General features: G+C 29.9%; 1 protein-coding gene across 2 annotated transcripts in view; it reads right to left on the bottom strand.

Moving 5' to 3' along the window:
* LOC107454008 (A disintegrin and metalloproteinase with thrombospondin motifs like) overlaps positions 1–16848 on the bottom strand; it is a 218042-nt gene that overhangs the window by 19957 nt on the left and 181237 nt on the right. For both annotated transcript variants that reach the window (XM_043046467.3, XM_043046466.3), the window contains exons 6-7: positions 11911–12151; positions 3980–4149 (exon numbers count right to left, since the gene is read on the bottom strand). In XM_043046467.3, the coding sequence (XP_042902401.2) occupies positions 3980–4149; positions 11911–12151 (411 nt within the window). The remainder of the gene's footprint in view (positions 1–3979; positions 4150–11910; positions 12152–16848) is intronic.

Raw genomic sequence — 16848 nt, 5'->3', positions numbered from 1 at the left:
ACCACAGAAGCAATGGCGGACAACATCCAACAGCGCATTGAAATCAGCCAAGATTTTGATTTTGACATTAAACATAGCTTCTTCATTAAACATAGCACTCTTCATTTAGCTCAGCTGCAATGTGTTTTTTCTTGGACAAAGTCATTATTTGTTCTCTAAAACACTGGTCGACAATAACAAAATCAATACAAATTCAAAATAAATATTTGTTTACGTTATTAACGCATGCGCAATGAGAGAAAATGTCTGCGTTGGGCCGACTGCTCACGCTGAGCTAACAAAAAAGTATTTTTATGGCGTCAGCTCTACGTCAACTTTCCGCTGACGCCCAGATAAGGCGCTAGTTCTAAGAAACCAGGCCTTGAGCTAACAAACCAATATTTTGTTGGCGTCAGCGTGACGTTGACGTCCCGCTGACGCCCAGATAAGGCGCTTGTCCTAAGAAACCAGACCTTTAGGTCTCTGCTCATTATTATTTTTACTCCTAAAATATCACTACTATTTTAATCAATAAAAAAATATATCACAACTATGATAATCTGTATGATTAACTATGCTTTAGTTGAATTTATGAAGTGTTACAATTGACCCCGTAAGTGGGGACAATTGTAACAAGTGCACGACTGTCAAAAATTGTTAATAACTAATATAACAACATTTAAATTAAGGTATTTATTTTTTTTTTCTACTAGAAGAGAGTCTACTTTACTCGTCTGTCAATTAATACTAATAATATATTGGATTTTTTGTTAGTTAAAAATAGTTAAGTAAAAAATGTTACAATTGACCCCACTCTCCCCTATATTTCAGTATTCTATAAATTTCAATACATTCTATATATTTATTTCATATATTTCAATATTCTATAAATTTAAATATATTCTATATATTTATTTCATATTTTTCAATATTCTATAAATTTTAATCAATGCTAAATATTTATTTGATATATTTCAGTATTCTATAAATTTCAATACATTCTATATATTTATTTTATATATTTCAATATTTTATAAATTTCAATATATGCTAAATATTTATTTGATATATTTCAATATTCTATAAATTTCAATATATTCTATATATTTGTTTCATGTATTTCAATATAAAATATATCTATATATTTTACATGCTTATTTTCAAATATTTTTTTTTACATACGAACATAACACATTTCTTATAAAAAATATAAAGGTAAATTTTATTACGTTCCGATGAGAATAATTAATTTGTTTGTATAAACTAAACAGCATGTGCCTACTTTGGCTACTTTAAGTAAATTGTGCTAATCAAAATAAAGCGATTTTTAGAAACTGCATAAAGAGTTGGAGCATAATAGTTAGTACTTATAATTGGTTTAATTCTATTTATTTTAATAACTCTGTCGATTGAAAATATAGCATAGAAATTCATCAAATCATGAATCTGCTATTTAGATTGTCTTTCCTCGACAAAAAAAAATTATCAGTGTGGTTTTTAAAGCCTACCTTCGGATACCTTAAGAATTAAATGTTATTTAGAATGTTTTTTGTCATTCAATCATTTTTACTTGACCTAGTATAGATATCCAAATAAAAATGTAATGTTTTAATTTACTTTTTGGCTACATGAAAATATAAAAATGACTCTTTGATCCATTGTTTAACATTGTAATTTAAGTAATTAGGATAATATTGTTTTAATTACTTAACCTTTAAAAACTACTAAAATAAATAAATATGTTACTTCCTCCATTGATAAGGTATTCCTCGTTAAGTATTCCATCGCGGAATTTATTTAAAAATTCTTTTTCATTGCATTACTTAGCATTATTCAAGAACTTACATTAAGGTATTTTTCAAACATAATGAGTATTTTTTAAGAGAGTAGTTTCCTTATCATATCTGTCTGCCTTGTTTAAATGACTTCCTCGGGGTCATGTTCATTTTTGCAAACTTGTTCGGAATTGTTTTTTAAAGAATTTCATAACCCGAGGTCTTTTTATTTTGCCCTCATTGTAGCCTACTTAGAGGTATTGAATCTAAATCATAGATTGGTGGATTCACTTGAAAATAATTCGAATAATATTTTTATCTTATGATATAAAGTATCAGGAGTTTGAGCTTAGTGCTAAAATCTTGGAAGTTTATGCATATAAGTCTAACTAATATCTAACTTATGTGTGTTTAACTAAGTGTTCTTAATATAAATTATGTTTCTGTTTAGTTTCTTGCGTAAATTTTCTTTGTTTAATGTCAAGTGAAGAGTTTATGTTCACGTCATTAATTAAATATTGAGTACGAATTAAATTTTCCAAATGATGTTTTTGATATGCATGTAACATATTTTAAGTTTTTTAAACAAAATACTATGTTAAATTTATTGTTGCCTATTATTGTTGCATTTATTTTTAATCGGAATTGTTACAGTCTGAATATAACTGAATATAATCGTAAATTTGAATATCATTGGTTAAATGGCTGTTTTTCGAACTCTTTCGTCAAAGTTTCTTTAAACGAAAGAAAAGTATTTAAAACCCATATAGATTTTTTACGAAAATTGTCCTAAAAAAACGACAATGATATATTTTAGTTCGCGGGCCAAAAAAAAGGCGTCGAGGGCTGGATGCGGCTCGCGAGCCGAAAGTTGGTAATCACTGGTCTAAGTTCATGAAAATTTGAAAAAAAATTCAGAAATTGTTTATAATTTTGAAATTCAGAAATTTTTTTGAATAATTCTGTTAATATTCATGTAAGTGAAAAAATCTCTCCAAATTGATTTAATAACTTTTTAAATATATACGGCATGTGTCCGGTTTAAAGCCCAGATAATTCTTTGTGTCAAAATGCTAAATATAGTTCAAAACTATAGCTTTGTATCAAGTTTAACTCTTTCAAGATCATGATTATACACACGGAATCGCGCGATTCTCCCTTCATGGCCCACATTATCACATATAAAACAAACTTTTCTAATTCTGGCAGGACACTAATTGAAAACGCAAGTGGTAAATAAAAGGCATACAGGTGATGAGTTCCTATACTTTTGCGTTAGGATGTGCTGAAGTAATGTGCGCATGACAATGCAAGAGTATGGAAATCTGCTTCTGGTATGTTTATCACTTACCGATTGTCTCCTAATTGTGTTGCCTGCCTCACACAAACTTGATCTCAATTCGGTACTCTCGTATAAACATAATTAGTATAAAAATGTCATTCAAGCTGTGCCTGATTCATCATTAGGCCTGAGAGGCCCCGACAGGTCTGCATTTCTATGGCCCCCCAAATGTTACAAACAATTCCTTTTTGTGCTTTTCCTTAAGAATTATCTATTAGAGTTATGAGTTTACAAAAATTGAAACAAATATAAGCTTAAATTTACTAATATATCGTAATTTACTTGTATTGTAAATAATTTGAAAACACTTCATTATTAAACAACATGTAAATTTAGTTTAAAGTAACGACCTGGGCCCCTGACAGTTTTGTGCCAAGGGCCCCGCATTTCTAGATCAAGCCCTGCATTCAAGTTGTGGACACTGAAATCTTAAGATAAAACCATGAAAAGCGTATATGTAGTCTTCAATGCATATAAATTGGGAGCATTCTGTCCTGGGAAAGCGCTTCTTCCCCGTTTTGCCATCCCTTGGACATTAAACACAAATTTATAAGTTATGAACATAAAATTTTTCTCGTTTTCACCATCATGAGTAAAATAAATAAAAATAAATACATATCTGACATATCTTGGAAATTTACACAATTTTTTTCCCCGTTTAACTTCTATCTAAATGATTCTATTTATACTTTTAATATTTCAATTAATACCAACAAAGAACACTTTTAAAAATCACATTGTTTTTGGCGCATGTCAGAATGCTTTTAGTATTTAATCGCTATGAAAGTGTACTCTCATATTAGCTGCATAGAATTAAGAACATCTTAAATGAAGTGATTAAGCAATTTTTTATTTAAATAATTAGGCTAATGATGGTACTTACCCCATTGAAAAAGCTGATAAAATATCTTTTTACATCTCTACTGTTGCCACCATGAAGAATATAAGATTCATAATCTACGACCAAAAGTACTTCGGGCCATACTGTGTCCGGTGATTGTCTTTTAGAACGGTGGTGCGTAAAATTTCCCAAAAACTCTTCCTCTAAAGGCACTATAAATAATAAAATTTAAATAAATAGATTTATTTATAACAGAAAATATATTCGCCTGCATAAAAAAGGAACTATATTCGCCTGCATATATATTTTTGTTTTTCATTTAGCCCTTTTAAAATTCAATCTCATTATCTACATGAACACGTCTAGACTTAATTTGCGTTCTAAATATTCTAAGCTCACATAAAGGTTCTGGGATCGAATCTCGGGCAAGGCATGGATGTTCTTTCCTTCTCTGTACTATCTGTCCGCAGTGTGTGAGTGACGTTGGCCCACCTAATATGGCGCCTCTGAAAGAGAAATCATCAAAATCGCCCTGTATATGCTTGAATTGACGGATGTTAACGCAGGTAGGCATTAAAAAAATATTCTAAGCTCAGGAATTTTTTTCTTAAGAATGAGTTAAATAACCCTTTTAAAAATACACCCCTGGTAAATTTTTGATAGGGAAAAATAAAGATCACCCAAACAAATAATGTTATAAAAAATTGAGCACATTCTTACTAATTACAAAACGCTTTAAGTTTAGAAACAATTTTATTCTTAACAAACGTAGACACATGAAAAAATTCTGGTAAAATTACCAGGTTGTATGGTTATGTCATTTCTGGTAAAAAAACAACAACATAATTCTGGCTCATAAAACCAATTTAAAAAATTTATTTTTTCATTATCTCATGCAAATTTTAAATGGCAAGAAGCAAATATTTTTCAGAAAAATTCCAGGAATAAATCAAGAAATGTGTTTTCTTCGGAGTAAATTTAAAAAGATACTGTCAAAAATGTAAAACTGTTTTTAAAATTTTTATTTGTTAGAACAATGCACTAAAGATAATAAAAACGATGAAATGTATTTGAAATTTCTGATTACCCCATTCTTTTCTACTCGTGGCAATATCTAAAAGCCTGTTTGTCTATTAAGCAATTAATAATATATATACAGTAGACAAAGATTTATTTGAGTTCAAATTTCCAAAGGTTAATAACGATTTTTAAATTCCTTTGCGGGATTGGCGTCCTACATATGTCAATAAAACTGACATATTCCCTTGATATGTAGCTCTTAGGTCTTATATCTTTAAACCTCTTAACGGTTTTTAAAACTTTCGCAATTGTTGTCTTTGTCTCTTAAAAATTGAGGATTCAATTTTAAAGCCTTTTGGAAATGGGTTTTTTATAAATTAGAAAAATACTTTAAAATAGAAACGACCTATTATTTTGATTAAAAATTTTAATCAACCTTAAGGTATACTTCTGATATAATGGAAGAATAACTAATGAGTGTGTTTAGGGAAAAATTATATCCATGTCTGTTTAAAAAGAAACTCTAGATTCTAAACTTTTTTCAGTGACAGAAACTAAAGAAAAACTTAAATGAAATCTAAAAGTTTGTTTTATCAAACTAGTATCATATCAAAATCAAAGCCATTAAAATATCACGAAAGTATTTATTTCAGTATCTTTTCAAAGATTTTGAAAAATTACTAACAAGGGAAACTAGGGAAGTGTGACTCGCCAATTTTAAAATAAACTAGTGGGATGTATGCCTTATGAGGAATAATTTTAGGGGGCAACAATCGTTTCGGCCCATAGAAGGTCCTGTGAGAGATAAAAAAAAATTCAATATATAGAAAAATCGGTATTTTATTACTTCAATGCAGACTATTAGTTATTGTAATTATCTCATACTCCAATTAATTTTGTGGTACTTACTTTCACGTACTATATAACGCATATTTATTCTCATAATTGATTTTGAAAATTTTATATATCTGTAGTTTTTCAGAAAAACCTGTTAGGTTGATTTAAAAAAAAAATTGACATCAAATTTTTTTACTTTTTTTTTCAAAAATTTTCCAAATTAATTGGAGTATGTAATTGCAAATCAATTAATTAATTAATATTTAATTAATTTATCAGCTAATTGATTTATTAATTAGAAAATTAATTAATTAACCAATTAATTACAAATTAATTGGAGTATGAGACAATTACAATAACTAATAGTCTGCTTTGAAGTAATAAAATATCGATTTTTCTATACATTGAATTATTTTTTATCTCTCACAGGACCTTCTATGGGCCGAAACGAATGTTGCCCCTTAAAATTATTCCTCTTGAGGCAGACATCCCACTAGTTTATTTTAAAATTGGCGAGTCACACTTCCCTAGTTTCCCTTGTAAGTGCATGTTTGTACGTGGGTTACCAACCTTTTCTATACTTATGAGTATGGTTCAGATTTTGATAACATTTGCATTTCTTTTGCAATTTCGTCCGACGTTTCACGTATCCGACTACCTTAAAAAAGAGGATTTTCACAAAAAATCACTTTTTTATTTTATTGCTTTATAATAATGCCCAATTTTTCTAGTTTTAAAAACTGTTTTGTTTTTGAATGCACGTCAAGCAGAACTTTAGTTATAGCTATTTTAGTAACAGATGACAGCTGTCCAACTTACCGGAAATTACAAAAATGAAGCCGGTAGTAGGTAATAGTTTCGGATCCATTTCTATTTGTGTCTTTATTTTTCTTAGATATTTAATTTTTAAAAGCTCTTAAACTCACGGCTAATAATCTGAATTATATTTTAATTAGATTTTACGTTTCGTGGTTACTGTTTGTGGGTAACATGAAAAGTTAGCATATTTTCTGATAGTTTGTTTACATTTGAAGCGTACTTTCTATATCTTGATTTTGATTTGTTTTGAAGAAATTTATTGATTTCTTTCAAAAAAATTTGTTATTTATTTTGATGAATTTATTGAAATGGGTAAAGGACGTACTTTTCGATCTAAGAAACGTAAATATTACGGTAATCAACATGCCACCAAAAGCGATGATTTGAGAAAAGTTGATTATACCATTTATTCAAAATTGTGTGAAGCAGATGAATCTATTACTTCAAGCTCTTCAAAATTATCGATTTCTAAGGATGTCAATAAAGAACTGATGCTTTTGGATAAAAACAATCTGTGTGGCAATCGAATAATTGATATTGAGATCCTAATGGTGATATTAGCTTCATTATGTTGTCCGGTTTGCTATGATAACAAATTGCATTTAGAAGAAAATTCTAGATTTGAGCTATTATAAATATTATAAAAAATATTTTTTACTTCTAATTATAAATAAAAACTATATTTAGACATATAAAGTGTGAAAATACAGTAAGATGGTTGTTTAATAAAAAATTGTTCCTGTGTAAAATGCTTTATAAGTAGTAGACTTTTGATGTTATTCACTAAATACTTTAAAATATCGCTAAATAATACGTTAAAATATCGCTACGTTAAATAAAACTAAGAAAATGTGTGAAGGAATGTGCCCCCCATAAAATATAATAACTTCCTACTGACAAGCATTTATAGTTTTTAGAAAAAATGTAATTATAAACTTTAATTGTGTTTTTCTCAAAATGACAATTTTGCTGTTTTTTGTCTACGGAAAACAAGATAACTCAACTAATTATAATAAATTTGTCTTCAAACTTTCAGAGATTGTTTCTTGTATTGGTGGTTATGTAACAGACCTCCAGAATTCAGATAACTGTATTATTTTTTGTTTTATGAGATATTTTGCAGTAGATAATGTGAAGAAAATGTGAAAAAAAATGGAAAAATATGCTTAACACTCCATAAATTTTTTTAATTTCATGCTATCATTTAAGTTGAGGTTCATAACACTTCAGAGGGTTATACGAAACGGCTCAAAAAGTTTGATAGCTGCATGTACAATAGTTTTTTGTGTAGAGTGTTTTCCGTTAATGATTTATTTTCATTAAAATTATCTAAAAAATACTCTTTAAACAAAAAATTTCCTGTATATTAAAATTTTCTCTATTAAATATGTTTATTTAAATTAATATACAATATAAATTGCAATAATGTTGTGAAAAATATTTATTTTTCAAAAATTTTGTCCCGAAGGTAGTCGGATACCTTAAAACAGTTTTTTTGGGGGGATTTTCCTTAAAATTTTAAGAAATTTTTTGTAAAATTATTTATACGAAACTTTTGAAATATTTTAACGTTTTATATTTCAGTTCTGTTCCGATATGTGTAGAAATTGATTGTAAATATCAAATTCTTCTTTAGTCTTTTGTTATGAATAAAAGTTATAAGACCCTAACGAATAGTTATCAAGGAAATCCAGAAATGGAAATAAGATTATCATGAGCATATCATTTTTCAAAGGGAACTAAAAAGCGTTTTTGTAAAAATTATCTCCTACTGAAAATAAGTTATAAGAATGTCTTCTAATTTTCATGAAAAAAATTGTGTTGAAAATTTTAGTTTCGCCTCTTATGTGATTTCCTTGATAATAATTCGATGGATTTTGATAAGGTAGGATTTCGATAGCTTTTCCAATGTATTTTGATTAATTTATATATTAATATGTGGCCCTTTAAGTTTAGATTTTACGAACTTTATTATTTTTAATATGGCGTCTAAAATTATATAATTAAGGGTTATGATTACTGAACGACTTCAAATGTTTCGAGACTGAACGTATATACGAAAGAAATTGAACGATTTGAAGAAATAAACTTGAAAATGGATCTAGCGTTTGATGTTCAGTACACTTTTTAGATTAATGGCACATGGTTGACCACTGTATTAAAGTACCAACCAAAGAATCGCTACCTAACCTCCTTCCAATGTCAAAGAAATCAGCAATTATAGAACAAAATTTGATGGCCTGAAATTCGGTCCCAACAATGCATAGAAGTTAAGGGTAGACACATTCCTTAATAGAATACTTTCCTGTTACGTTTCTAAGACAATTTCCCAAATAAAACTGTGGTAAAAAAAACTGCTGTGGTGTGTGGTCACATATAAAAAAAGATATCAATAAGATCAATCGAACAAAAGTTATTTAGAATGATAAATTTTTATTTTGTGCACTATCCTTACAAAAATGTAAGGTATTTTTGAGGTTTATATAAGGTTGTTTTGAGGTGCCAAGGTTGATTTGAGGTTAATTCAAAGTCCATTTAAAAAACAACCTTAAAAGATCAATCTCCCAAGGTGTATAATCAAAGTGCATGAAGTTTTATTCACACTTGAGTTGATTTGGTTTTGATGGCAGTCTACTTTAGAACAACCAGCTTCGGGAGGTTCTTTTTGAGGTGTACGGATTATTTTTTCTGCACTTCCAAGCAAATACGTATATTTGAGGTGACAGTTATCAAAATCCCGAGGTCAAGTGATCGGCCCACCTCGTATATTCCAACAATCCCCCAACTTTTGGCAACGTCTAGATGATGACAAAACAAAGAAATTAACAAAGAAAGATAAATAAAAAAATTCAAAAAACTAGGATTGGGCCAGTTACGATGTTCAAAAACGTCCTAACGCTACAAGCTTCAGTGAGCAAATGAGGTACCTCTACGCAAACGTGATCATAGCGCCACTGCATTTCGACTTCACTGGTTACTGCGTAGCAGAGGAGTCCGCGAAGAGTTCAGCTATCATCTTCTTGCGTATCGGACTGATGCACGTTGAATCTCTCAGGTCAAAAAGTCCACCAAGTTCCCATAACAAATAAATACCTTTGGGGATATTGATCCAGAAGTTCCCTTGTCTTCTGGATTGGGTTCAAAATTACAAGGCTACGGAGTTGAGCATTCGAAGTCGTAAGCTCAAAATTGGGTAGGCTGTTTAATGACGGTAATGAAATAAAATAAAACTATACTTGGTAAAATTATGGGTCAGCTTGGAATAATGGAACAGAACATTCTACAACTTAACTCCTTATTAAATTCAGTGAATTTTTACGATATGTTTTAAGGTATCGATATTATGCTTTAATGGTAAATCATTTTTTTAGATTGTATCCAATTATATAAATGCTTAATGGATGTTTACGGTTTTGTCAGTTGTGTGTTGCAAACAAAGCAGATTGCGGCCAGCCGTCTGTATGTGACGTGTTTAGATGTAAGAAACCGAGCTCTTTATTGCTTAGTTACTAATGCAAGCAGTTAATTGGCTTACGATATAGTTTTTGAAGTTATTTTACTATTAAAACTGGAATAATGTCATATTATAGACTATTTTTTTTATGTAGCAAAGAAATTTAACACATTTAAAAAAATTGAATTTTTTTCATAGATATTTATTTAAAATTTATGAATAAAATTTATTTACGAAAAAATTCTGTTATTAAAAAAAATTTAACTTCTTGCCGAATAAATTTTAAGTTTTTCTCACATTTTAAAGGCTGACATTAGGTTTTCAATTAAACGTGATTAATCAGCCCTGTTCAGTTACCTTTCTCTTTGAACATTTTCAGGGAGAAAATCATTAATTACGTAACCTAACGTAAAATTAACTAACATACTTGTGTTACATATTAATGTTTTTGTGTGTAGGCAGAGTATTTCGTATAGACCACCCTCCCTATATTCTTATTGAACCCTTGTAAAAAAAGAAGTCAAAGGTTTTCACTTTATAGGTAACTGTTTAAATAGAGAAAAAAAACCAAAACGGTATCAAAATCTAACGAATCATTACTGAGGAATACTGAACTAAAGACAACAAAACCATTTTACTGAGCAAAAAAAAGAGGAGTTAAAGCATAATTATTTCACGAGGGCCAGTGTGCTCAGTATATTGATTTCTCATTTGGTGCGGGTTCTAAGAATATAGATTTAAGTTGGTCATCACTGAACATCATAGATTAATAATTTTGTACATAATCGTTAAAGAATTATGAAACATTAAAATTGAAATTTATGAAATGGAAATCCCACTTCCTTGAAATTTGTTTACGAAAGTTCCTATTTTTTCGATTTAACAAAAGTATAGAAGTAAAAGTAAAGTATTCCCGCAACAACTCGTTGGGGACCAAGGGGCGCATAGAGGTTAAGCAGGGGTCTGTCCAGACATTTTGTGAAAGGTCCGCTTTTGTAAAATTGTGAAAAAATTACTCGTAATTTGTGAATATAAAATAAACGTCAAGTCACATTTTTTCAACCAGTTTCCTGCTTTTGTGAATTTGTGCAAATAGGGTCCTGTTACTGCAAAAAACTTTTTCAAGGAATTTTTAAATTGTAAATCGATGCAGGATTATGCTCAACACTGTAAAATTATAATTAAAAAAAATTGAATTTCAAAAACTAAACAGTAATTGTTGTTACTATATTAGAGATGCAACATACAAATATTTGGTATTTAGCCTATACTGCTGCAGCAAAATATTAATTTCGGACGAATAAAGGAAACAGCGTCTGCCGAAGACAAAACTTAGTTCGTTTACATCTGTCTTTCCCCCCCCTCTTCCTGGGAAGGGTTTATTCGATTAACAAAACAATAATGAAGATAAACAAATTTGTGAAGGGTCCGATTAAACGATAAATTATTTTGTGAAGGGTCCGTTTTAAGTTCAAATATTTTGTGAAGGGTCCGTTTTTATGAAAAGATATTTTGTGAAGGGTTTCTTCTAAACAGACCCCTGGGTTAAGGCTCTACAAATTCGAGACAAACGGCATGATGACAAACGGCATAAGCTACCTTTACTTCCTAGATAATCAGGTACCCATAGATATGAAGCTGGATGGGCTACAAGCCACCTCAGTGGAACGAACCCCAATTCTTCACAATGACAGTTAACCACTAGAGCTACCATCGTGACTCTACAAAAGTGTAGACTTTAAAATTTGAAAAAAATATTTATAATTTTTAAAATTTTTGCTTGCCTTTCTTTAGTTTCAATTTTCAATTACTCTTCAATTTATTACCATGTCGCCATACTTACAGTAATCTGAATGGTGATCCTTTAATACCGGACGCAATTTCTTTTTGTAAATGATATGTTTTCCTTTCTGTAATTTAGAATAATAAGAATTTGGCTTTTGATAATTTGAAACATTCGTCTTTTTCAGTTCCTCGGCTTCATCTTCATCCAAAAACACTTCATCATCGACAAATCCTTCATCATAGTCTATCATTTTTGGTGGTAATGGATGTATTACAAGATCATTTCCAATAGTCCCTTCCTAAAAAAAGGAAAGTTGTTTTTTAATAACATGAATTTGAAGACCATATAAATGCAAATGTAGAAAACTATTCAATACTAAATGAGAAAAAGAATCCTAATTTTTTAGCACAGTTAATCGATATAACTTTGTTACAGTCGCTTAGACACAATTATTGTAATTTATTAGTAATCTCATAAGTTTCAAACTTATGAGATTTTTATTATTCTTTTCCTTACTTTTCTAATCGCTGTATGAAACCATTATATCATCATCCTCATATTCAACTATTATACAAAGGAACAATTTTTTTGTTGCATAAGATTTTTGAAACAGATCTTAGATACTTTCGTATGGCTGATTTAAAATCTGTAATCAGTTTCTCTCTCCAAGCAACAGTTTTTTTTAAAATTAATATTTTTAGTCTTTTTCGGTGAAATGTACAAGTATAAAAACGGTATATATATAACAAGGGTTCTCATAAATATAGCGACTAATTTCTAAGAGAATTAAGGCACATCACTTGGATTAAAATTGTATAGGAACCCATGTACGGAAATATTGAAATACGCTGCTAGATGTGATTCCCTATCATGAACTGTTTCTTCATGTATGGCATTTCCAGGCATGGTTTCCTATCAATTTCAAACCTGATGCTGTGTCTTAAGCCCTCTAAGTTTGTCGTAACATTTTTGCAACCCTTGAAATATGTTACACTTTTAAATTTGTATATTTCTGCGAAAAATAAACTAAAGATATCAATTAACAAAATATGTAGCTTTAGGAGAAAACTAATTTCAGATTTGAAATCACCACATCCAAATTAGGCGATCGAGTATTTGTCTAAATGCAGCAAAAAATTTGTTCCCCAATGTTTTCTGTCCACTGCTGAATGAAGATCAAAAATTTCGATCCAAAATTGTAGATCGAAACTTCCACAGATTTTCACCTACAACTTTTTTCTCATCTTATTCACATTTGTTGCTTTTCTTAAGTCATAAGACTTGTTGTCGCTTGATGCCATGAGCCAGTCCAAGATATTGCATGTCCTGAGATTGCCAACTGTTCGAGCTAAATGTTTTTATTATGAGCATTTTAAAGGTTTATTTCACTCGATTACATCGAAAACTTTTGTTAGTTGTTTTATCCAGATTTTCCTCAATACCAAGTAGAGGAAAGGTTCATAATATGAAACGCTTTTTTAGAATTAAAGTTAGAACACAGCATTTATTGTTATGTTCATTATTATATCTAATGTAGGCGTGTAAATCATTACGGCTTGGCAAATTTTGCAAAACTGGAAAACACAGCAGGGTAAACTTAAAAAATAAAAATGTTAATATATCTGTAAAATCTACGAAATGTGTCTTAATATTAGTGGAATAGTACCAAAGCATATTAAAATGAGCAACTTTTTACAAGAACCTAAACTCTACTTGTTAAAATCTTCTCTACTCGTTAAATATTAAATCTACTCGTTAAAATCTCGCTTTTGTTACTTAAGGGCAATTTTATGACATAAAAAGTGCGTAATAAAATAAATAAATAAAAACTATTCACACGCATTTGACTTAAAATAATACTTTTCAATGATAGACTTAACCCAAGAAAGATATTTTTTTCAAATGCAACCAACAGTAGCGTTCCGTTTTCTCAACTGTCGTCTTTACACAAATGTTACACTGTATAAAATTCCTCATCAAATTACGGAATAGAGTTCTGGGACTTCAGGTGCCTCATCCATAATATATATTTTACGGTGAAAACCATTTTTAACGTAAAATATTACACAATAGTTTTAGAAGAAATATTTATTTAATTAGAGTGATGGTGGTAATTCTTAATATATATATTACGGTATATCAGATTTTTTGTTTAAACACGGTGCCGGTACTTTTTACCGTAATTTGATTCAGAGTTTTTTACAGTGTACATGCATTTTAAATTGTTTTAAGTTGCATCTCCTTCGGCTAAAATATGGGTGACGCAAATTAAAAAATTCTTTTTGTAAACATTTCTCCATATTTGAGTTGTTCTAAGCCTTTGTTTTTATCTGCTACCCAGAGTCCATGTTCCTGCGTTATAAATAAATGCGGGTATCACACATTTATAGAACGCTTTTTTCTTCGAATATACAGAGTGCATTATTAGTTTTTAATAAAATGCGAATTTTGCTCAAAGATTTCTGACAGTTTTTGATTTAATCTCTATTCTCTCAAATTTGATTTTCTTCTTTACAAAATTAGCATTGAACAAGATTTCTGTTTTATAAAAATTCATTTTGCAATTCTTACTTTATTACAGGCTGAATTGTTACCGGTTGAATTAAAATGTTTATCAAAGTTGCTATTTTTAAAATCCATTATTTAATAATTAATGGTAAATCTATACATTATTGAATCAAAAGAGCTCAGTTTTATTCGAATTTATTCAAGTTCATATGCAATTATAAGCAGAAATTTAAGTTTTGACTTAATAAACCGGACACTGTTTTTAAAATAAAATGTAGTAATTATAGAATTATTTTTAATTCTTCATATCAAATCCTAGTTTTCTCAAAAAATTTGACATTCTGTATAGAATGTTTTCTAATGTATCTGCACTTTAAGTTTGCGATAGTTGTGGTTGTTAAAGATTAGTATATCTAATTTTTCACCTGCAAACATATTGTAAAGCCACTTTGTACACTGAGAAAAAAGACGTAAGGTCAAAACAACCGGAATATGGTAAAATTTACAGTGTTTCTGGCCTTATGGGAACACCAAAAAAACTCGGTAATTTTTACCGAAGTGCTTTGGTAATGATTTTGGTAAAATTATCAGTAAAACATCTTCTTATATCTGTTAAAATTTGATAAATGTGATACAATAAGGTAATTTTACCATGATATCCTTGAGCAAGGCATAAAAATCATTTATTTTGTTAAATTTACTCTTAGGTTTGGTTTTTTTGCTAAATTTGTGGTAATAAGAATTATTATTTTGAAAACCTGAATTTTTGAAGAGCCATTACCATATATGGTCAGAAAAATTACCAAATGAATGGTTTAAATGCCATATACTTTGGTTTTACTACCAGGAATATGTTGTTGTTGTTGCTAATTCCCATCTGGTCTGACGGGGTCAGACCAGATCAATGAATCCGTTGACATTCAGAAAATCCGAAACCAGAATGGGAGAGGAATGAATGTCATTCCAGTCCAGCCCTAAACAGTTCAAGATGTGCTCAGGTGATGCCTGGTTTTGTTGGCATTTAGGGCAAAGAGGAAAGATTTTTTGATTTGCAGAAAATGTGAGACTTTTTAGGTGTCCACTGGCCAGTCGGGATAAGCAGGTGTTGGTTTGCCTATCACCAGGGAGAGATAGAGAGAGTCCTGGTCTTTCTGCTTTATACCAGTAGTGAATAGGTGGAAGCAGCCACTTTTGTTTGTTCTGGGCCTTTTGCCTTGCAAAAAGTTCAAGGTATGTAAGCTCTGAGGTGGAGGGAACTGGATGGTCTAGTCCCTTCTTTGCAAGAGTGTCAGCCAACTCGTTGCCGTGGATATCGACGTGGGACGGGATCCATTGAAAGTGGACCTCATGCTGTTGGGAAATGAGCTTTACTTTTTGTAGGATCGAAAAACTGGTTTTATCTCCAATGAGGGCCCAATTTTTGAGGTGTTGAATTGAACTACGGCTGTCAGATAGTATCCAAGTATTTCCAAGGTGCCCTTCACTCAAGATTTTCTCTAGTCCCCTGTTGATTGCAATTAGTTCGCTTCGAAAGACGGAGCAAAAATCGGGGTTTCGTTGATTTTACCAGAAATGTTATTACCATACAGTACCGTAGTTTTACCAGAATTTATTTCTCCGTGAAACTACATTTAATTTTAAAAATGTTTTGTTCTAACTTTTGAAAAGACCTCCGATTCTATTTGTAAGTAAAATATAAGAAACTGAAATGAAAAACATTTTTTAATTGAAAGTAATATTATTATACAAATAAAATATTTGTTTGAAAACCAGCTTGATCCTTTTAATAGTTTTGATGCTAACATTTTTCGGTTCCCTGAAAGTTCTAATATTACTCAAGAAAATTCTTGAATGGTTGAGATATCGAAACATATTCGTATAGTTTTTTATTTGATATTTTACTTTTCATTGTTTTTACAATATTTCTTTGAAACTTTAAACAAAATCGATTTTTGGGGATATTTTAGTTAACAGTTGATAAGGAAAGGAAAATAATAAGCCAAATTAAAATTCTTTTTTCACCCAAAATTAAAAACAAATATTTTAATTATACTTTATTTTATGGCCAATCGCAGTTTAACCTAAAAATAAGGCTGGTGGTACGTTTTGTTTATTTTCCTAGAAAACCACCAAATTTCCCCATACATAAAAGCGAAAGTTTGTATGTATGTTTGCAAATAACACGAGAATTTGAGTACCGATTTTGATAATTACTTTTATATATTTTTTTTATAGTTTGCAAATTTTTATGGGGTGGTATGTAAATAATCATCATTTTCCGCAGTCCTTTAATTCGGGTGCAATATCGAAAATACAAAATTCCATTGTCAGAAGCCTTTGTTAGAGATAGAACTTTCCTAATATTTTTTTAATTGGCTTTATCGATTCGCACGGCGTTTTTTTATTACAGACTGCTAATGTCTTTGGATCATTTAACGATATGTTACGATATTAATTTTAAACATAAATATTCTTATTCCTATCCAA

The sequence above is a fragment of the Parasteatoda tepidariorum genome, chromosome 8, assembly GCF_982258835.1.
Source record: "Parasteatoda tepidariorum strain Cologne lab strain chromosome 8, Ptep-v5.0, whole genome shotgun sequence".
Classification (NCBI taxonomy): Eukaryota; Metazoa; Arthropoda; class Arachnida; order Araneae; family Theridiidae; genus Parasteatoda; species Parasteatoda tepidariorum.
Note: the sequence above shows the minus strand (reverse complement) of the source record. Positions and strands in the feature narration are given on the sequence as shown.